This window comes from Micropterus dolomieu, linkage group LG19, assembly GCF_021292245.1.
Source record: "Micropterus dolomieu isolate WLL.071019.BEF.003 ecotype Adirondacks linkage group LG19, ASM2129224v1, whole genome shotgun sequence".
In the NCBI taxonomy this organism is placed as follows: domain Eukaryota; kingdom Metazoa; phylum Chordata; class Actinopteri; order Centrarchiformes; family Centrarchidae; genus Micropterus; species Micropterus dolomieu.
This window is the reverse complement of record NC_060168.1, coordinates 30,821,951-30,845,044: the sequence shown is the minus strand read 5'-3', so window position 1 is coordinate 30,845,044 and position 23,094 is coordinate 30,821,951. Positions and strand designations below refer to the sequence as shown.

General features: G+C 40.1%; 1 protein-coding gene and 1 long non-coding RNA gene across 2 annotated transcripts; one reads left to right on the top strand and one right to left on the bottom strand.

The window, feature by feature from the left end:
• Positions 1-5,235: 5,235 nt before the first annotated feature.
• LOC123957193 lies at positions 5,236-7,892 on the top strand. Its single transcript, XR_006821757.1, has 2 exons — positions 5,236-5,397; positions 6,900-7,892. It is a non-coding gene; the product is annotated as an uncharacterized LOC123957193 (long non-coding RNA).
• On the bottom strand, positions 5,906-22,896 carry mtnr1al (melatonin receptor type 1A like). Its single transcript, XM_046029804.1, has 2 exons — positions 22,599-22,896; positions 5,906-7,683 (listed from the first exon to the last, which is right to left on the bottom strand). Exons 1-2 carry the CDS (start codon positions 22,894-22,896, stop codon positions 6,914-6,916), a joined length of 1,068 nt encoding a protein of 355 aa, XP_045885760.1. The 3' UTR covers positions 5,906-6,913.
• Between the last annotated feature and the right edge of the window lie 198 nt (positions 22,897-23,094).

Sequence of the window (23,094 nt, the reverse complement as noted above, 5' to 3'; positions counted from 1 at the left end):
TCACCTCAGTAATATACAACATTGTTTATAACTTTAAATTATAAACTTTATAATTTAATTATTATAATTTTGATGCTGTTAGGCCTCTTTCAAATTGGATGTAAGAGTCATAATGTCTTTATCTGAATACTTTTGGGTCTTAAATATACAGAAAATAACCAAAATAACATAATTAAAACAGACATAATGCAAAATTTTTACAGCTGCACTCATGGACCACTTCGCTTTAGAAAGATGTTACTAAGCATTTAACTGGAAGTCAAGCTATTCTCTCTTCATATCCAACTATCACAGTACAGCGCTGCCCTGATGACACTTCACTGGCAGCTGTGCTATTTATATTTTATATTGTTGTATGTCCCCCTATAATACCGCTGCTGGCACTGCTAAATTTGTTATCTTTTTGTCTGCTGAACAGGCAATTTAAGAGGCGTCAATTATGCTAAAGATAAAATCTGGAGTCCGCTCCTCCTCATGAACAAGTGGCATTCATAAGGCTGAAAAGAGTGAACAAGTTTGTGCAGTTTAGATGTTTCTGATTCTGACTTGGTATACTCATATGAGCAAATTTCTCAGGATTAGAACATACAAATGTTCTCACATGAGGCCCAATATCTACAAGTTTTACTTTAGTAGACCTCGCCTCAAGGGTCCATTTGAGCCTGTAGCCGTAAACTGATAATCTAAAGACCTTCAAATGATGAGGAGGATGAGGCCACTTTACACACAAGGACTGCCGTCGATTCAAGATTCACAAAGGGTTCTCAAGCTGCATTTGTGGGCGACAATCAATAGACGTCTCCCGAGTCCACCACTTTCTGCGTCCAGGGATCTTCTCTCAGCCTCTCTACTCTTGATTGACCGTGACTACATTGAAATTCAAGCTCACAGCTGACTACATAATCAAAATATGAGCAGCATTATGCCTGAGAGATGTAACATGCAGAACGGTTGTTTTCATTTTGATGCCGGTAAATCTGTTTCCTTTAACTTCTTTGCACAGTACCTTCATAAAACGTCATAAAAATTAGAGGTAGAATTAAACACGTCTTGATGAGATGATCGCAACTTGAAAAATAATAACTGCACATTATAATTATGCTCAGTTAGGGTTAGATCATCTTTAAAAACAATGTAAATCTTAATCACTTGTCACTAATATGCAAATTAGCGCATGATGCTACAGTTGATTGCCACCTAACCCATAAATAGTCAACTGTATCACCAAGTTTCTGTAGGTGAGCAAATCTTCTACACATGCTGCAAATCCAAGAAGTGTTTACATGACGTTGTAGACACACATAACAACTGGTGAAGGAAGAAAAGGTGAAATCTTATCTCCTCTCTTCAGCTCCATCCTCCCGTCACCTCCTCTGCTTTCTTATCTTACTGCCCTTCATGCCTTCACTCCTGTCGTTTTCTCTCTCCTTTATCTTCCTTCCCTCTCCTATTTCTTTCCCTCCTCTGGTCTCCTGATCTCTTCTCAGTCTCCTACTTTTGAGTTCTTTCTCTCTCCTTCCTCTCCTCTCCTCCTGGTGTAAGCGGTTTTGAGAGACGTTGTTGACCAGCAGCGTTGCTCCCAGCGACAACTCCTCTAAATTGACAGGAGGCCCCTGAGATCTCTGCAGTTACTGCAGCAACAGACACGGGAATGGATTGTGGGTGTGAACGTGTGTGAGAGAAACCAGACAGCTGTCAGTCTGGTGAGAGGTTTCTATAAAATACAAAGAAAGAGACACAAAAAGAGAGTGCTTTATATATTTGAAATGGAAATGAAATTTAAAGGTGAGACAGAAAGGAGATAAAAAAAAAAAAGAGAGAATTGAGATGACAGTTTAGATTTAAAAAAAGGAAGCATAGGAGAAATGACTAAACAAATACTGTGGTTAGTAGTAAAATATGTTGTCTTATATGTTATAGGAACTACCTTAAGAATACCTTTGTTGGTATGAAAACAGAAAAGTAATTAAATTAAATAATTAACTCCCTTGATAAAAACAACATTTTGGGAAATAGTTTTATTTTCTTTCTTTCCAAGCCTGGAATCAATTAGCTTAGTTAGCTTAGCTTAAAGACAGGAAGCAGAGGTACAGGTGAGCAGTGTTGTCTAAATTTCAAACATAGGGCAGCATCTCTTAAATTGATTAACTATACGCATCTTGTTTATTTAATCCATACGTAAATTAAAATTTTAAAAAGTAGTTAATGCACAGACATGACATTGATATCGATATTGAAATATCAAATGTTTTAAAAATATACTCCGCCATTTTGCTTCTTAGCATCCTATTGCACCAGCAAATGCTAAAATGTCCTCCCCACTAACTGTTGTTCAAAGTTAAACACAGTTGAGTTTCAAACACAACCAAAGTGACCTGACAGGAAGGTTTTAAAGGTCTGGGGACCTGACTGGGGGTATGATGACAGAGAAAATGTTTATATGTTGACAATAAGTCTGGGAAAATGTGTGTTTCTGTCCATTTTCAAGACAACATTAAATACTAATGACATCTCTGCAAGACATGTTGTGTCAACTTACGTGGAAAATAAGTGACAGAGAGAGCCGGCAGCTCACAGTGAATGCTCTTTTTTTATTAAGACATGTATTCCAGGGCTTGATTGTTTTTTTTGCCTCATCAACATTACAGACATTCAGAGCAAACATTCTCCATGGCGATGTGCAAAAACAGCATATGAAAGGAAAACTGGTACATTCTCATTTACTGTTGGCTTCCAATGCAACTGGCTGACCTTCAGATGGAGACATAGACACTGTTTTTTGTTTATTTTCTTTTTTTAACTGTTCTGAAAACACAAACACCAACAAGCTCAGGTCATTTCATTGATTTTTAAACAAAGAAGAAAAAAGGAAACGTTCAATTTACCAGCACATACAAGGCCTGAGTGTTAAACACTCAGTGGGCTAATTATGTCGCTGCTGTCCTCACCAGGTTGTTGTGACTTTATTTATTAACTCCAGATCTTATGGATGTAAATTCATCTATCTGCACTGGGGAGGTGGGATTTTATTATTTCAACACATTCTTTTATTTAATATCCACCCACATGACTATTTTCTTATGTGAATTGGAGAATCACACTGTCATGACACAGTATCTGTGGTTTTGGTAATTTGCAGGTGAACAAATGTCTTCTTCCAGGTCAAATTGAAAAATTTGGGATGTTTGGAACACAAAGCTTGTTGAATAATTCCAATGAGTATACATTTCAATATGTTCTCTTATTTTATCTGCTACACATTTGTACATTTGAAACAATAGTTATATGTAACCTAGCCGTCTAAACAAACTACTTGTCACTCTAATTAAGCCTAATTTTAACAAAGATACCTAGATTTGAGGTTAAAGGTTCAGTATTGACCTTAACAGCAAAACAAACTCAGGTCATTGCATTGATTTTTACCGCTTAAACAAAGAGGAAAAAGGAAACTTTCAATGTACCAACACATAAAAGGCCAGTGCTATATTTGTTAAACACTCAGTGGGCCAATTATGTTGCTGCTGTCCTCACCAGGTTGTTGTGACTTGGCCACACCTGGGGTTGATTTAGTAACCTATTAATTTATTAAGATACCTTGATTTGAGGTTAACGGTTCAGTATTTAACTTAAAAACAGCAGGTTTAATAAACAAATTGTGCTGCACAGCACCAAACTGAAATTCCATAATTGACAACTGAGCGAACTCTACAGTGAAGGCCACAAAGTGTGGCTGGGACCCCTGCAAATTTCGAAATAAAGTGGACCTTGTGCTTAGAGTTTTTATCAAACTATAAATAACTTAAGAATTTCCACTTTCTTATCCTTTTCATTATTATTGTTATTATTATTATTAATTATCTTTCTTAATTAATACAATATTACAATTTTTCAAAAGAAACAAAATCACATACCAAAAAAATGACTAAATATGTTAAACTACTAACAAAAAATAATGCAATAATTAAAGTTTGACAGCACAGAGAGAGAGAGAGCCATGAGTTCATTAGCATAGCTTAGCATAAAGACTGGAAGCTGTGGGAAAAAGCAAGCCTGGCACTGTCCAAAGTTTAAAAAAATATGCCTAGCAGCACCTCTAAAGCTCACTAATTAACATGTTGTATCTCATGTTAATAAACTTGTTCACAAACTGTAATGTAAAAACAACTATTTGGGGTTTTAGGAGCAGTTACATTCTGTAACCACTGTGACGACAAGGCTCCCAGATGTCACTGCACCGCCGGCTGTAAGAAATAATTCCAAATCCTTAAACTTGTAAAACCACACATTGCCCTTTTTTACATTTCTACGGCATATGTATGGGTTAAACAAACCAGATACATTGTGTTAAAATGTTAGCTGTAGAGGTGTTTGTATATCGTAATTTTTAAACACTGGACTGAGCCTGGCTAGGTGTTTCCCACTGCTTCCAATCTTTATGCTAAGCTAAGATAATTTACTCAAGGCTTCAGCTTCACACTAAATGGACAGACATGAGCGTGGTATTGATCTTCTTATATAACTCTCACCAGGAAAGCAAATTAACTTAACTCCCCAAATGTCAAACTATTGCTTTAAGCTAAAGGAATGACAAACTTGATTTCCATGTTAATTAGTCATAATTAGTCATTTAGTTAATCGGTCAAAGGAATAGTTTGACATTTTGGGAAATGTGGTTGAGGCTACAACCAGAAGCTGTTTAGCTTAGCTTATCATAAGGAAGTGAAGAACTGGCCGCAGAACAGCCTGATCCACACGCACACACAGTGAGCTCATTAAAATGGGACTCAAGCACAGGCAGACTATCACAGCAGCAACACCTTGCTTATTCACACATAATGCAACATTCATCGTCCACTTTCCAGGAGTGTGAAACACAGTGATGTGGTCAGAATACTATTCAGAGCAACCATAACATAATTACTCATTTTCATGTCTCTTTTTTTAGTCATCTTCATGTTAATATTCAAATGTGAAGTGAATATACTCACTGCAGCAAGGGTGTGTGATGTAGAAATTGAGCCCAGTGCATGAACACTGATGTGTTTTTGTGTGTTTTGGGACAGTTTTGATGTGTGAGGACAAGTTAGAAATGAGAACGCACACAGTATTGCTTCTAAATAGCAGAGACACTGTGTTTTGTCTATTTTTTTTTTTTTTTTCCACTCTGGTTTTGTTCATTTAAGTGTCTTACGCACACAGACGCGTCCGGTTCACGTGTGAGAAAACTTCATCATCTCGTCTGAGTGGATTAACGTAGGATGTGGCAGAGGTGCTGTTCCTGTCCCAGGGAGAAGAAACTTATGATGTGAAGAGGTGAGATAGTCCCATACAAGACTCAACGCCTCAGCAGCACAAAAAAACACCGACACCTTTCACCAGAGAGGAATAACTCCAGAGGTGAGACAAAGTTTTTATATTGCAGTGTCTGTCCCAAATGATAAATGATAAAAGTCAAGTCCAAGTCCTAAACTTTGATTTTCAAGTTCTTAACAAGTCATTATGGCCCTCTCATCACATGTCAAACCAGCAGAGTAATAGTGATAATTAGAAATTAAGTACAATAATAATCTTGAAAACCTAAGTAACACAAATTCTCAAGCCTCGTTTGAACAGGGCAGGCTTTTCAGCCTGGTGTTAACTCTATAAGATAACTTTGTAGAACTATTTGGTTGTTAAATGTTGGACGCATCCTCCTTCAGGGACGGAAGCAACAAGCTCTGAAGCAAGAATTTGCTTCAATAATTTGTTTCTGTGGGCTTTGAAAACCTATCAAGCCATTTCAAGTCAAAAGGGCTAATGTCCAAGTCAAGTCACAAGTGATTGGTCAAAGGCAAAGTCAGATTGCAAGTTTTTATTTTGGTGAGCCTAAAGCAATCACATTTGTGACTCGGGTCTACATCCAACATCTGTCTTGCCCCTCCATCCATCCTCTCGCATTTTCCTTTCTTTGTCCCAGTTAGAGTTTGGCTTGTTCCTCCAAAGAATCATTCATTTCAAATTTAAAACGTCAAAATGATTTCCGTAAACAAACAAAACTAAAGCCAAGAAGAATGTCAGCCTCTATCACAGTTCATGTTCTTGATATTTGAAATTGTGCATGTAGCACCTTAATTTAAAAGTATATAACACCACTTAATATTCCCAAAAAGCACCAATTTGTATTTCTGTTCAATAAATTCCTTTTTTTTTTTAAAAATACTCTCTTCATTCTGAGCAGCGTTAGTCAAATTTAATTCTGTGAACAATCAGGAAACAGAGACAGCTTTAAGAAAATCACAGTTTTGGATATTATTGGATTTCTGTCTTGAAAATAGTTCATGGATGATTGTATGCGTCAAATGAATCAGGGGGAAGGAGATGATCACTAAGAACTATGCAACTTCAAATTGAGTATGAAGTTGGTAAAAACCTAAGTAACAACTTATTTTTATTTTCAAACAGTAATTCATGAAATACCAAAGAAAGCCATGATAAAACACATTACTAAGTTACTCCCAAACTCTGGTCTCTCCCTCCCTCTCTGTATTTTTTAAGTCTCTCAATTTCCCTGAAGGCATCACTGATAACTCTGTGTGGCATCATTTATTTCACTTCATCTCTACCCTCCACCTCTCTCAGCCTCCAGCTATTAAAGCTCTTTATTTTTTTCTCTCTCATACAAAGCATTTTTCTTTCTTCCTTCTACAATACTATTATTTGTTTTCTTTCCAAAGTACAAGGTAGATTTATTTATCATTTTACAACACAGGGTTGTATAACGAGATGAATATTTCCTTTCATTAGTTCTGTTTTCACCTCTTTGTCATGGTTGAGTTCCTCTTTTTTTCATTAGTTGCTTTTTAAAAGCCTTTTCTTGTCACATAAGTTAAAATTACGCCCACCCTTTGCCTCCCCCTCAGCTCAGTGTATTGTCTCAGCAGTGAAGCTTGAAGATGATCAGGACGATCCTCTTGTACTCCTTCCTGAAGTTGTGGTTCAGGACACCGTAGACGACGGCGTTGAGGCAGCTGTTGAAGTACGCCATGAAGTAGCTGGCTGTGAACAGCCACTCAGGTATCGCCCGGGTTAGCCTGGAGTCCAGCGCCACGGCCAGGCCGATCAGGTTCAGTGGCGCCCAGCAGACGGCGAAGAGTACGAACACCACGAACATGGTGAGGAAGTTGCGGAGGTCGTGTGGTTTGATCTTTGGCCGCGAGTCCGGCTTGACCCTTCGCCTCACCTGGATGACAAGGATCCAGATACGCAGGTAACAGTAGGTGACGATGCCGATCGGCAGGATGAAGTGCACCACCACCACCGTGATGGTGTACAGCGAGCTGACCGACTGGGCGAAGGTGCAGGAGTACACCCGTGGGTCGTACTGCAGTGACTCCACAAACCAGTTGGGCACGATGGCGAGGATGGTGAGGGCCCAGACGAGCACGACGTAGCACATGGTGTTGCTGTTGGAGAACACTTTGTCGTACTTAAGGCTGTGGCAGATGTAGCAGTAGCGGTTGATGGCGATGCCGGTGATGTTGAAGATGGAGCCAATGACGCTGAGGCCCATGAGGAAGCCGCTGATCTGACAGTGGATGTAGCCGGCAATCCAGCCGTCGTGGAAAATGGCGGTCAGCACCAGCGGGTATGGATAGATGGCGACCACCAAGTCAGCAAGAGCCAGGCTCACCACGAAGGCGTTTCCTGCAGACATGAGGGGATGCAGGTCATGAGCAGTTAGAATATGAACAGAACAGAAAGGTGAGTAAACTATTCTGTATTTACTGTGTAAACAGCTTTCAATATCAATAGGCCATTGGCTGTGTAACTGTAGAGCAACATGCCTCCGCTAGTCAGAAAGGATTGGTGTTTTGTGGATTGAAAAATAAATTTATACCCTTATTGAAGCAGTATCTCTTGGTCTCTTGCTCACTTATTTTCCCCTTCCCCTCATAAAATAATTTTTTTTTCAAGGATGATCATTGAAGATGGGGTCAAATGTACTAAAGTCCATCCATTATCTCATCCATCCATCCATCTATCCATCATCAACCACTTATCCTGTGTACAGAGTAGCTGGAGCCTATCCCGGCTGACATTGGCCCAAAGGTGGGGTACACCCTAGAAAGGTTGCCAGTTCATCACTGGGCTGGCATATAGAGGCAGACAACCATTTCCGCTCACATTTTACACCTGTGGGCAATTTAGAGTCCCCAAAGGACAATTTCCGTATTGTTCAACCTGGACCCTATTTTTCTGTGTTTTTGTGTCTAATGTTTTGAAAATGGTCCAGTACTGAGCGAGCAGTTAGCAGCAGTGAAACAGGGCTGCAAAGTAATCCTTGCAGACAATTGCACACCGTCCACTAAAGTGCATTTTTCTGCCACTGACAGGCTCAGATTTTTGGCTCTGACAACATTATCTCTACAGAGTGAGACCTTTTTATAGAGATCCAGAAACAGCTGCTATATTTCTGTCCAGAGCCACCAGAGTCCCTTAACAATAAACAGTAATTTTACCTCTTTACCGCTGCCTTGATTGGTTAGTTTGTGTTATTGTGTGACTTTGGTGTTTTTAACCCTTTAAAACACCAAAGTCAAACAAAATGCACAAACAAACAAAGACAAATAAAGTCACGCTATAACACAAACAAACTGACAGATCGAGGCAGTGGTAGACCAGCAACTCCCATATGTTGCAAGGTGAAATTGCTGTTTTTGTCAAGGGAGTCTGGTGGCGGAGGATTCTGGTGGCGGAGGATGGTGGAGTAATATTCGGAGCCAGAACCTTTTTTGACAGTGCTAACCACTTAGGGGCGGCTGTGCTCAGGAGGTAGAGCGGGTTGGCCGTTAATCGGAAGGTCGGCGGTTCAATCCCTGACTCCCCCTGGTTGCATGCCGAAGTGTCCTTGGACAAGATACTGAACCCCGATTTGCCCCTGGCGGCTGTTCCGCCAGTGTGTGAATGTTACTTTCCGTTTGAGTGTATGACTGGTGAATGCAGATGTAGTGTAAAAGCGCTTTGAGTGTTCGAAAAGACTAGAAAGGCGCTATACAAGTACGGAGCATTTACATTTACATCACTGCGCATAAGTGAAAAAATGAAATATGGAAGTTTGCAAAATCTGTCTCTAATGTGTGCAGCGTAGGACTGCCAACCATTAACCATTTTAACACAAGAAACTGCCAGTTTTGCTTGTTTTTCTTCTGGGTTGGATTTTCTAACAGAGAATGCTATAAATGCAATACTTCTTGGTAGATAACCATCATTTTCTGAATGTGAGAATTTCCACTTTGTCTCTGCCAATTGGTGTTCACAACTTGAAAGCTGAAAAGAACTGAACCCAGTGGCTTGTTGTTGAAATCAATGAACATCATCTCTTCTTTTTGCACGTTCTTTCCCTTCCACTGGAAAGCACTATGTGCAGCTTGTCAAATGAGAAATCTAGCTAAAATGTAGCTGCTTTTCTCTGCTTATTTCATCATAAACTTGAATAGCTTTGGTTTTGGCCTCTTGGACAGATGAAACAAGACATTTAAACATGTCACTTTGGGTTCTGGGAACTTGTAATAAGCATTTTTCAAAATCTTTTGTCATTTTATTAGATTAAATGATGAATCAAGTTATTGAGAAGGGAAATAATCATAGCAGTATACATTCTTTTAGGGCAGGATATTTTCTGCAGTTTTTGGGTAAGAGAAAAGGGAGAGGCAGAAGATTTGGAGCCAACAAATGTAAAAACAACATGACAAGAAAGAAGCGAGTTCTGTCAGAAAAACAGCAAAGCAGAGCAGAACACAAAAACAAACAAACAAAAACAGGGAACACTGAGCTCGGAACAACTCTGAACAGAACACTTTTTTTGTCGTTCGTTTGTCTTTGGGCTGCATGTTTGTGTGAAAGGTGCAATATAAATAAAATTGAGTTGAGTTGAGAGGGAAGCGGTGAACAGGAATAGCCTCCAACAAACAGACGAGAGACAAAAACCATAAAGCCAAACTCCCAGTGGGATCACATTCCCCTCCAAGTGAACTTTAATAACACCTGGATCATTAAGCTCTCCGAAACTCATCACTGCCGCTTAAATGCCTCCACCATCATTACAGGCTAATGAATACAACTGTCCAAAGCTGTTCCTGCACACATTCAGTCCAACAATCTGCACTCTAACCACTTTAGACACACACCTCATCAAAAAAAAGCTTATTATAATGGACTATTGTTGTTCCCCAGGAGAGGAGTAAAGTGGTAAAAAAAAGAAGAAGGTGGATTTGAGTTGATTCAGGTTTTCGGCTCCTTGCTCAGCCAAATACTGCTTTGATAAAAAAAAAAAGTTCTCGTCCTGCTTATGTGCTGTAAAGGTCTCCCACATGGGGAAATGAAGTTTGAGGGCCTGATTTAGGAGTTTAACATTTACCTGTCGTCCCGGGTGAACCGTGCTGCATTTCAATTATATTTTCTCAGCATTTTAGCCATTGTACAAAGCTCCCTTTATGAAACGGTCCTGTGTCTGACCAGCATTAGTATGGCAGGCAGGTTTCTATTGCAGATACAATTTCCCCTAACTCTAATGAAATCAGCTCCGTCTCCAATTCAGGCACTTTCTTTTGAGAAAAGTTGTCTTTTCGTTTTTTTTTTAGGAAGCAAACGGAGCTAATAATTTTAAGTCTTTCTATTATAATCTTCTCTTCCCATTCCTCCTATAATCACAGGTTGCTGGTTCGCTGTGTATCTGGATACATTCAGGATATCCGGGGTCACGATAAATCTGAATTGGGAAAGTGAAAGTGAAAAAGTAATACTTACACTTCTCTCATTACCTAAGAAAACTTCATCAGAAATGAGTGAAGCGTCCAGTGGCTCTTTCACAGTAGCAGAATTTCATCTCTCATTGGGTAATTTCCAAAGTAAATCCACATTGTCATGCTCATAAATCCACATAATGTCTCATTAGTAATAAATGTAGTTTTAATTTTCTAATGCATATTTATTGATTTAATTTTAGTGTGTTTTAGTTCATTCATAAGCGGAAGTAGCGGTGGGAATTCTGAGGGACTGACTGTGTATCATCCTGGACTCACACAGGCGGCGTGTGCGCCACTGTTTTGTTCTGTCCTCTGCCCGACATCAACTCACACTGGAAGTGTTTCAGCAGTGTAGCCTGCCCCAAGTTAATAACTTGTTTTTAATATGTAATTTTTTTGTTTCCACTACCTTCTTCACAGCTCTCTGTGACACAGTTTTGTTCCGACGTCTGCAGGGCTGTATATACCACAGGGATCATTTCAGAATAAGAGCATTTTACCTGCCTGATTTTGCTGACATGTTTAGATTTTGTTGATTTGGTGATTGGTGCTTGTTTTTTGTGCTTCTACTATGATTAAGTAGGCTACGTAGTTAAATTGTTTCTTGTTTTGTCTGTTTTAAATGTGTTTATTGTTGATATATGATCGAGAGTCTGCACAGGGAATTTTATTTTGGTAATTGACCGGATTCTCTGAGCCGTTTCTGTGTCTGACTTCCTGCTCTGTGCTGCTTGACGAGGCAGCCTCTTCTGGGACGAACTGCAGCGCTTCTGGCGTGAGCACAAGCACTGACTAGAATGGCTGCGACTGTCTTCGACAGCTGGGACGCAGACGGACTCTGTGGACTTTCGGAGTGAGTCCGGGGTCACGTAAACTTGGTACAGGTGGGCCCCATGATGGGAGTGTAGCTCCGCCCCCGGTGGCAATGCTAGTCGGTTCGCACACAAAATTGTACACTTTAGGCTGTCTCATCTTTCCGCACCTGCTGTAATTGATATGTTCTGGTAAAAGCTTTCATCAAATTGCAAACATCTTCACACCCAGAAGGGAGTTCACACTGGAAGCGTTGATGACACTTTGTTCCACCTGCTAAACTATGCAGCACCATTCAGTATTTATCACTCCCCAACTCCATCTTCATTATGAAGAGGCTTCATCGTTATTATTCTGAACGACAACTCTTTGTCTCAAGCATGTCACAGAAGGCTAATTAGGGAAGAGCCATGGCTCAGAGCACAGAGACAGGGGACTTGTTAACTGCCAGCCAATATGTAGTAGTCGGATGTTCTGTCTTTATTTGCCTTTATTGCCCTTTGCGGCTATTTCCAACTATATCCCTCCTCTTGTGTAAGCTAGAGCCATGTGTTAATAATCGAGGAAAAGAAACTCTGCCGGGGTTAGGTTCAATCTCATCAGAGACATTCATGCTATAAACATAGATTCATGGCACTTGATAGTGTCAGCTGTGTGTCTCAGTACACATTTAAACTGTAAATAGGGATGGATTCTATCTGATGTTAACAGTGGTAGAAAATGTCTTATCCTTTATTTAAATGTAAATAACAATTCCACAAGTATTGAGTTGAAAATATATGCTGATGGGGACTTTGATCCAGAACAATGCAACATACCTTAGAAGCTGATCATACAGGTGAAACTCGAAAAAATTTGCATATCGTGCAAAAGTTCATTTATTTCAGTAATTCAACTTAAAAGGTGAAACTAATATGTTATATAGACTCATTACATGTAAAGTGAGATATTTCAAGCCTTTATTTGATATAATTTCGATGATTATGGCGTACAGCTTATGAAAACCCCAAATTCAAAATCTCAGAAAATTAGAATATTCAAAGTGTCACACTCTAATCAGCTAATTAATCCACCTGCAAAGGGTTCTTGAGCCTGTCAGTCTGGTTCAGTGGAATTCACAATCATGGGGAAGACTGTTGACCTGACAGTTGTGCAGAAAACCATCACTGACACCCTCCACAAGGAGGAAAGCCTCACAAGGTAATTGCAAAAGAAGTTGGATGTTCTCAAAGTGCTGTATCAAGGCACATTAATAGAAAGTTAAGTGGAAGGGAAAAGTGTGGAAGAAAAAGGTGCACAAGCAGCAGGGATGACCGTAGCCTGGAGAGGATTGTCAGGAAAAGACCATTCAAATGTGTGTGGGAGCTTCACAAGGAGTGGACTGAGGCTGGAGTTACTGCATCAAGAGCCACCACACGCAGACGGGTCCTGGACACGGGCTTCAAATGTCATGTTCCTCTTGTCAAGCCGCTCCTGAACAACAAACGTCAGAAGCGTCTTACCTGGGCTTCAGTTGAATTACTGAAATAAATGAACTTTTGCACGATATGCTAATTTTTCGAGTTTCACCTGTATGTTTGAATGAAAATTTAACCTGAAAAACAGCATTTAAACAACATCTGAAGATTCATCTGAAGTCATCCAGGCCATGGTAGACAAGAAGTCAGTTTTAACTCTTAACTTATGTAGGGTCATCACACTGTAAATATTACACAGCTGCTTTACGTTTTTGTCACTTGAATGTAAATAGATGTTGTTTTGGATCATTTGCTGAAATGATTGATGATGTCGTTCGACATATGTGTCATTAGTCTGCGACGGGAGTCATTAATGTCTCAGCATGATACCTCTGACAACACACACAGAACCATGTTGTGAGTGTCAGTCACCTGAGAAAATTGGACTTAAACTGACAGGGAAGGGATATCAGGAAAAGGGATAAAGGAGAAGAGAAAAGGTAAATCAATTTCATGTCTGAGCTAAGATGCGGTTAGTCTCTTTGCATAAAGAAACATCTGGTCTAGTTTTGTAAAATGTAAAGTAAAATATAGAAGGAGTCATGTGCTGTACCCATTTTGAGCCAAACTGAGCCAGGTTAGCTGTTTCCTCCTGGTTCCAATCTTTAAGCTAAGCTAGGCCAACCACAACATGACCCTAGCTTCGTACTTCACACACATACATTCGGGATGCACTGAATGTTCGGCCAACGGAATTAATCGGCCGAAAATAGCAAAAAAAGCACTTTCGGTTTTCGGCCTAATAAGTCAAAAGGTTAAATTTTACAGAACAATTACGTTGACATGTCGGCAGTGTGGAAGCATTTTAAAGTAACTGAGAGACGCAAAAATCGCCCGTTTTCAGACACTGTTCTGCTGAATTGTCTCCGAGCACATCCACTCCGTCTGTGGCTGACTTCTTAGAAAAGGCAACAAACTGTCTGACCCGCTTTGAGTGTTTCTGTCTCTCGTTTCTGAGAAGGCGATTAAGCTAGCCGCACCTAAATTTGGAGTGCACATGTATTCAAGCCTTTATGGTAAATCCACTGAAACGGACCAGTGCGAGCTGACAGGCAGGTTAGCGACTTTATCCTGTCAGTTTCTCTCTCTACAAAGACAAGTGTTGCAGTATGAGAGTCCTACCTGAAGAGAGGCTGTGAAGTCTTCATGTTACGCCGTAAGAGAACCACATACAACATTTATCATATTGGGTCCGACTTGATGAATTTAGCTCACGTGACAATGTCCGGTTTTCAAAATTAAGTGTCTATACGGTATGGAAATAAGATTAATTGGATTATATTCACAGAAAGTATAAAACATATTACATGTGTACATTAAAAGTAAATGGATAGATCTAATTTACTTTACCGGACCCTCCCGGGCCTCAGACCCACCTTCCATAGTCATAGTAAAAAGCACATTTTGACTATTTAATTCATGCAATGGTTAAAAAAAAAAAGGCGAAAATGTTAACTTGTTCGGTAATCTGCAAATTTTTTCATTATATTCAGCTTCAGCCAAGAATTTAAATTTCGGCGCATCCCTAACATACGTGATATTGACATCAATCTTCTCATCTTTTCTCTTTAAGAAATAAGTTCCAACATGTTTAACTGTTCTTTTTCCAATACATGGCTGTGTCCTTTTCACCAGGGGCAGTTAAGTGAAGCCAAAGTGCTGTTGCTATTATTTGAGATGTCCCGTTATAAATTCAGATTTAACTGACACCTGGCAGCCATAGACTAACATCTGTCTATGCCATGGTATGAGTCATCTTTAAATGTTTGAAATAGTGCTATGGATCTGTTTTTCTGTGTGGATGATGCAAATACTTGAAAATCGGCTTTGCAATGTTATAAGAGGAAGGAGTTGCACTCGACATGATTTGGTAGAGCTCAAGGATACACATGATTAGTTTTGATGAATAGCACTGAATGCAAAGATGACTTTTGTTTCTTTACAAGAAAACTCACACCTTTAATCATGCATCATAGCAGATACTTTCAGACACACAATATGACTTCAAAGTTCTTACCAACAAAGTCAGACAAGTCAGACTCAGCTCTCTAATGATGAATGAAACACAACCAGTTATGCTAATTAGCCTGTTGATTAAGACGAATGATGAATTAATGAGCAAACATTTCTATCAGTGTGGTGTGATCTTTGCCTCTTGAACACACTCAGAAGTTACAGTAGTTTCAAAGACATTGGTTTTTTCCACATTGAAATGCAAATTTATGCAATGAGTTGCTCTAAAATCTAATCAGATCATCTGTTCTGTGGAAGGAGCAGCGCTGGGAACTATTTAAAGTCCCTACAGTCTGTGAGTTACTGTAACAGCGTGTCCCACACAGACAGACAGATGCCAGCACGATCGAGTATCTTGTCACTACAGAGTGTGTGTTTTGAAGTGAAGTTCTCGTCTTCGTACGTCCTCCTTTTCTCTCAGCAGTGTGAGTGTGTTCAACACTGCAGTTGCCGCCGCCGGTGTGTGTGTGTGTGTGTGATCCTGACGGCGGCTCTGCTGCTGCTTGTACCTTGTTCAAGTACAACAATAAACACTGCTGTCTCCCGCAGACAGATACATATCTAGTTGCAGTCTGTAGGAAAAAATAGACACTTCTCTGCCTGACTCAACCTTCAACTGACATTTTTGGATCATACCGGAATATAGCAAAGATACAGGAGTTATAAAACTAAGCTAGGGAATATGTGGAGGGTCATATTCAGGGCTTTAGCCATGACTTAACGCCACAAGTCTAAACTCCCACAGCAGATCTCCACCTCCTTAACGGATGTTGGACAAACCAAACTCAAATATATTTTCTGTACAGTTTCTGTATGCATCAGTCGCTGCAAATATTCCAACACATTTTTAATCCTAACTCATCATATATGGAAGATTGTTTAAGACCCCTTTGCGTTGCTTTTTAACACCATGGGTACCCCTTTAGTTTTAGTTTTTGGACGTGTATGTAGTGCTCTGTGGTCAAGTTAGCAACAATAAATTAGCAACGTCAGGTTAGACTTTCAAAATAGTGGTCCGTTGTCCGTCGCAGTTTGGTTAGGTTTAAGCACCAAAACTACTTGGTTAGGTTTATGAAAAGGTCATGGTTTGGGTTAAAATAACAACATTTCTTACAAGTAACTTATGCAATTTATGTAATCTATGTGATTTTAATAACAACATTCAATTGTTAAAACTGGAAACAAATACTGGTCTCCAGGGTGAAAGTCGGGTTTCTGGCCCACCCGTCCACCCCAACCACCTCCTTACTCTTTTGTGTTAACCTTTGTGTTAAATGTCCCACATCTACCTTTAGCATTCATACAGGACTTTCCCCAGTGTGGTGAACTATGATACTACGGGGCTCCCCAGTGCTTTACAAACTGACGTCAGAGGGTCCATGTGTAACGATTTGGGAGTGAGAACAGGTTGAATATTCACTCCTGTGTGATTAATGTGTTTCCTGTTTCCATGCTAGCTCGAGCTGGCAACCTTAATGGTCGAGGTTTAACCTGCCAGTTGGGATGGCCAGCCAATAAAAATAGAATTATTTCCCTATATTTATTTAATTGCAATTTGACAGCACGACTTATTGATTTCACTCAAAACCTGCCCTGCATCAATAAGTTATATTCTCAAATTAAATTTGTATAAAGAAAGCAAAAATAATGATGTAAAAGAACATTGTGTCATCTTTTTTAGGTCCAAATATTTGGACAAATCTCGCTAAAACAGTTGTATCTGGTGCTGATATGACATAAACATGGTATTTGTTCAGGGCAATTTCATTGGACTGAAGGCAAATGTGACCTGCTCTTTAAAACTCCTACCTACCAACACTACAATTGGTCAGAGCAGTTCTATCCAAGCTAACTCATCTGCAGGCCTGATGAACCTTTCATTGGACAGAATTTGTAGTGTAGTTTACTTACTGGATCCTGGGTTCCTTGGTAAAACAGTTACTTCTTCGATAAGCAAAACACCAGCTTCAAGACAGTCAGTTCCATTAACCAAGTTTAATAGACCACATTTGAGTGAAAATATGTGTGATAACAACATAGAAAACTTTACACTATTGGAGTCCATTGCACCTGCCGTGAATCCAAGGTGACAGCCTCCATGATCCACAAAAGTAACAACACTGGCAGCCTCTAAAGATGGATTTGGGGTGGTACACAGTACCATTTTAATGGGTGTGAGGTTGCACTGCATCAAACTGCACATTCTACATTTCACTCCCATTACATTTACAAATGTACCTCAGACCCACAGGATCTGTGGGTCTGAGGTTGAAGAGGAGCCGGGTTATTGTGTCTCGATTGCCTCCAGCCGCCGCTTCTTCCTCACCATTGCTGAAAATAACAAACGGACAGAATTTATGTAAAATGATAAAAGTATCCAAGCAGTTAAAGGAAATTAGAATAAATCACAGTGCTGTGAGTGTGACAGCTTACCAGAGTGTCTGAATCCTGTGGCAGGTGTGCAACTGCAGGACGAGGTCGGGCAGCTGCTTGTGATCAGGTCAGACACATCAGACATGATGTTGGGGAAAAGGGAGGCCATGACTTCATGTCATACGCTGCGGCGGAGCACATGCCTTATATACATACAGCAGATGTTTGCTGGGTTGTCAAGCTTCCTGCCACATGTTGCTGATTTCATAACATCTCTCTTTTGCTCTCTGTGGATCAGCGAGCTTTACTATTATGTCTCATGATATTAATGTGAAGGCTAAAAGTTGCACTGCCACCGCGATCTCTCTCAGCTGTGCTCTCTGCAGCCAGCTGCGACCTGTGCAGCCTCCCAATACGGAAGCTAAAAGGTTTATTGATGTGTCAGCATTACATTTCACTCATATTCCCTTAATATCTGCAGTTAACACGAAGGATACATTCAGTGAGATGAAAAGGGGAAAGGAACTCTGACCTGTCATGAATGAAATCCAATTCATAAGACAAATAGACTAGTATAATTAAAATGTGGTTGTCTTGGCTTACTCGCTCAGTGTTATCACCACGGTCGTCGCATTTATCGGTCACAGCCAGAACAGGCTTTACAGATACAAAAGCTCTGATGGCTGCTTCCAATTTCAAAGACCTGGCTGTTGTCTGGTGAAATTGCTTCCTGCAATCCAGTATCTGTACTTGGCTAGAGTTGTTGGAGAAGGAGGAGGAACTCTCTAACATCACTCTGTGATAGCGGAATACTTCCAATACTCTCCGCTTGCAGGAAAAGTGACTTTTAAAAGGTGCTTGCTCCTTTACTGAGGATGGCAGATGATGTCAGATGGGTAACAATGAATTCTAATGGCAGTGGTGGAGGAAGTATTCAGATATTTTACTTAGGTAAAAGTACTAATACCACACTGTAAAAATAATGCATTACAAGTAAAATGCCTGCACGTAACTAAAAGTATGTAAGAATAATCAGAAATGTGTAAAAGTAAAAGTACTCAATGCAGAAAAATGTCCCTTGTGACTGTTACATTATTATATATTCTATCATTACTCCTCATTTGTTAATGTAGGTTAACGAATGTTCGTTAAAGCAGGATTTTACTGTTGCAGTTGGTTGAGCTGGAGCTCATTTTCAGACTGCGACAAATTATTGTTTTCATTATGGATTAATATGCTGATTATTTTCTCCATGAATTGATCTATTAAAATAGTGACAGTTCCCCAGAGGCCAATTTATCTGACGGCTAAAAGCTGCGCTGCCACCCCAATATGTCTCAGGCGAGACAAGTTGTGACCTTCCTCTGACAGTGCAGTCACTCAGTACTGAAACTGTAACGGTTTATTCATGTGTCAGCATCACGTTTCACTCATATTACTCCAAATCTGGGAGTAATTAACGATTAACGAGGATGATTCATTCAGTGAGGTGAAAAGGGGAAAGGACTCTGACTTGTATGAAATCAAATTCATAATAAGACAAATGGACTGTTTAAAAGGCTGCTGTCTTGACTTACTCATCAGTGTTACCACCATAATGGTGTGTAAGAATAATCAACACAAGTATTTAAAGTATTAAAATGTCCCCTTGAACTCATGTACTATTATATATTCTCTCATTGGATTATTATTAGTCACGCATTAATGTGAAAGCAGTTACTCATTTTAAGCTCTTTTGTGTCGGACTGCAACAAATGATTGTTTATATATTTATTTATATGGATTAATACGCTGATTGTTTTCTCCATTATTACACTGATAGTTTGGTTTGTAAAGTTATGTATGGTAAAGTAATGTTACCAATGCAAAAAGAGTCGATGGAAAAACATGAAAAGCAAACTGTGGCAGATTTGCTCTACGTGGCACAAACATGTCTACTCAAGCTGAATATTTTGCAGTTATCTCAAGTAGTTTGAATCGAACAGACAGAAGCAAAAAAGAAGAGAGTCAACTGGAGCTCCTGGTGAGTTTTGAGTACGGCACTGTGGTCTGAACTGCACACACATATACAGTAAACATCTGGTGCTGTCAGACTGTGCACAGACAGAGAATGCGCTTTGCTTTGTATATCTGAACGCAGTTCTTTAAGATTCCTCTAAAGGTTTCTTGATACAGTTATAACAAAACAGGGTACTGTGAATTACTGTTAAAATGTTGATGTGAACTGAATATAAAATGAATGTTTTTTCCCCATATGAAGTTAATCTTACTCTCAGTAATGTATGTCTCGGTGCCCCAATGATAGCTTCAGTAAAAAGATATTAAGTATGGGCTTGTTTCAGGAGGTTTTTTCGTTGATTGGCTTCAACATCTTGTTGCCCAAATTTAGATTGTCTCTCTCTAACTGACAGGATCTCAAAAAGTGTAAACCTAAACTCTCAGTTTTAAAATGTTGCTTTACAGAGAGTGATGTTGCAGAGGCTACAGAGAGTCTGTCTTAGCACCTTGTTGAGCAGCTCTTGTTTTTTTCCTGCAGTCATCTGGACGCTACTAAACCATAACATTTAATAAAGAATAATCAGCAGACATTTAGAGTTCTTCATCAGCCAGCTCTGCCGTGGATTACTCAGTCCAGTTGAGACTGTCGCCAGGCTGTGAAAAGGTTGAGAACTGCTGATCTACGGTGTTTTGTGCAGCCCAAGCAGGCGTATTGAGTCTGAGTAGATTATGAATGAAGGGAATCTGTCAGTTTTGTGTAGATGTGGTGACACTGAATGAACTGTGCTGTGAACTTTCGGATGATCAGGTAATTTGTCTCTGACAGGGCAGATGGAGAGTGAAGATAGATTGATGGAGGGGAGGCCAGGAACATGGAGAAAATGGGACAGTAGTTCACTGGCAGGAGAAGAGAAGAAGAGAAGAATGTGTAGGAATCTAGAGTGAGACCTGACAGGGCAGGAGAGGAGGAAAGGGGAGAGTGCTTGAGAGGACTGAAGAGGAATGATTGAAAAGGGAGGAAAGATAGGACACTGAGGAAAGCAGAGGAAAGGTGAGGAGACGAGTCTAAAGGAATTAATTAATAAAATGGAAAAGGACAAGAAAGGCTGATTAGCTGAGAAAAGGAGAATTAGAATGGCAGGAGAGAAATTGAGATGAGAGTTCAGATGATGGGACATCCGAAGAAAGGGGGAGAGAGTAAAAAAGATAAAGAGGACAGGAAGACAGATCAGATAAATGAGGAGGTGGCAAAAAGAACAAATGAGACAGGTGAACCATTCGTTCCGTTGTCCAACCCCAATCCTTACATTTTCACTCAGGGATTTCAAGATTCTACCTTCTGATTGATGGAAAATCAGGAAACAAATGACTTGGGCTGATGCGTAGGGACCGCTTTGCTGAAGGGTGTTACTCGATTGATTTATGGTGATGCTAATTTGTCATTCTGACAAGTGTGGAGCTCTGGAGCTCGACGATGACTGGATGATTGGAGGCTGCTGACTCAGAAAACAGAAAAGGACCTTTGATAGAGATGAAGATTATTAACTTGCAAAGCCTGCCAACCTGACCCTGTTTGTTCTCTTTTTGCCACTTCTTTTTTATTCACTTCATTTGAGACCCAAGACTGCAACGCAAAGCGGTAAAACAGTAGTCTTTCCGCAATGTCCAGGTCTGTCAGATTCAGTTTTTCCACCAACATGATTACTGTGTGGCACAAAGGTGAAACATTTTGACACTAAAACATTAAAACTGTTACTAAATGTGCTGTTTTATTATGATTTTGAAGACGGATCTTTTTAACCACAAAGTGTAAATGTAAGCTATTGAATGGGAAACACTACATCCGGATGCCAACAGATTCACCCGCTTTCCACAAGATTTTACCAGCATTCGGTGGCCAGCATTAATTTTCCCTGCACAGGATATTCCCAGTACAACCTCCTGTTGATCTCTGAGCCCATTAACACAGAAACTGGGGTGAGTGCTTTCACTAAATGGAAGCTCATTCAGGCTTTCAAAGAGGAAGCGGTAGCCTTCCTCCTTCACATTCTCCCATTGATGGGTACAGTGGGCTGATTTACAAATGAAGTTAGGATGCAAAGGTCATAAAAGGCAAAGCAAGTCATCAGTATTCATATATTGTCATATGAATGCAAAGAAGGTGGCTCTCCTTACTAAGTGCTTTTAATGTGATATGTACTACTTCAGATGGCTCTGCAAGAGCATGCTGCTGAGTGAGAGATAACAATTAGGAGCTTGATTGATTTTTTTTCTCCGCCTGTATGTATGACTGAGGGGTCCTGAGGGCCTGTATTATTTATGCACAGTGTTGCTCTTGTAGTCCACATCAGTTTAGGGCTGACATCAGATTTACACATCCATTACAGTGAGTCTCCAACTATGGCTTCACTGCTTTTAGTTTCCAAAAGTCTTTGACTGAGAGCCAAAATGGCAAGTCTCCCAACCAGCGGCTGCAGAGCTGCAGCTAAGGTCTGGATTGTCAACGTTTTCAGACTCTGGTGGTATGTTCTGTCACCGCTGCATTTTTATAAAACAGTAACAACATGTCATCCAGCGTTTGGTGTCTGATCGTATGATCGTCTGCAGCAGCAAAACAATCTGTCAAAGTGTCCTTGAGTTATTGAAGTCGCTCAGCATGGCAGCGACAGACAAATGCCAAGCTGGAGAAAGTTACTGAGAACTGAGCTCTAAAAGAGTAAAAACTTCTCCAGCTTGATCAGACCTGATTCATACGCAGTTTACACATAATGTTTTATAATCAATAAGCTGGTAGTGTAGAGGTTCACTTTGACAGCTGTCCATGGACACTAATTAAACATTGTATCTGCCTCATATAATACAGGATAGTAGTATCTGTATAGTAGTATAACCCAGTCCTTTCTGTTTCATACAGGGTTTTTATGTAGTGACATTTTAATATACTTTTTTTTTTAAATGTGCAAGAAATTAAAATGTAATTGATATGATAACTACATAGATGTAAAAATACTCTTACTAAAGGTTTTTAAGGTTAATCTATTAGAATATGATCACAGAAAAATACAAGGTAGGCTACTAGAGTATAAATTCACTGCTCTACCTGCTTTCCTGAGTTTCCTGTTCCTGAACACGGACACGATGACCAGCAGGTTCCCGATAACATCCACCACGATGGTCGTGATCAGGACGCCGGCCAGCAGGGTCACCACCCAGGGAAAGGACTGGTGCTGCTGACCCGGAGCCCCCTCCTCCTCCTCTGCCGGCGTGGAGTTGCGGGGCCACAGGGTCCCTACCACCATGGTGGGCTCATGGTCCTCAAGGGACATCAGTTGCGGAAGGTGCCTCGGGTCGACGAGTCGCATCGGGTCGTGGTCGCGGAAGGTCGGTCCATTCAACATAACGCACAACTGTTCACGGACGGTCAGATTTGGGGTACGGAGAGAAACTCAGTCTATATAATGACGTCATACTAAATGTTGCTGGGTGACGTACACGTTTTTAGCTGTAATTTGAATGTCTAGGATAAGTTATATCTAAAAGTTATTAACAACACTGGAACACCAACGTACTATATGTGGAAGCAGCTGCAGCAACTA

Coding starts and splice junctions, on each gene's coding strand:
- mtnr1al (XM_046029804.1), bottom strand. CDS start 22,896: ATGTTGAATGGACCGACCTTCCGCGACCACGACCCGATGCGACTCGTC. Junction 7,684..22,598: donor CAGGAAACTCAGGAAAGCAG/GTAGAGCAGTGA, acceptor TCATGTCTGCAG/GAAACGCCTTCGTGGTGAGC.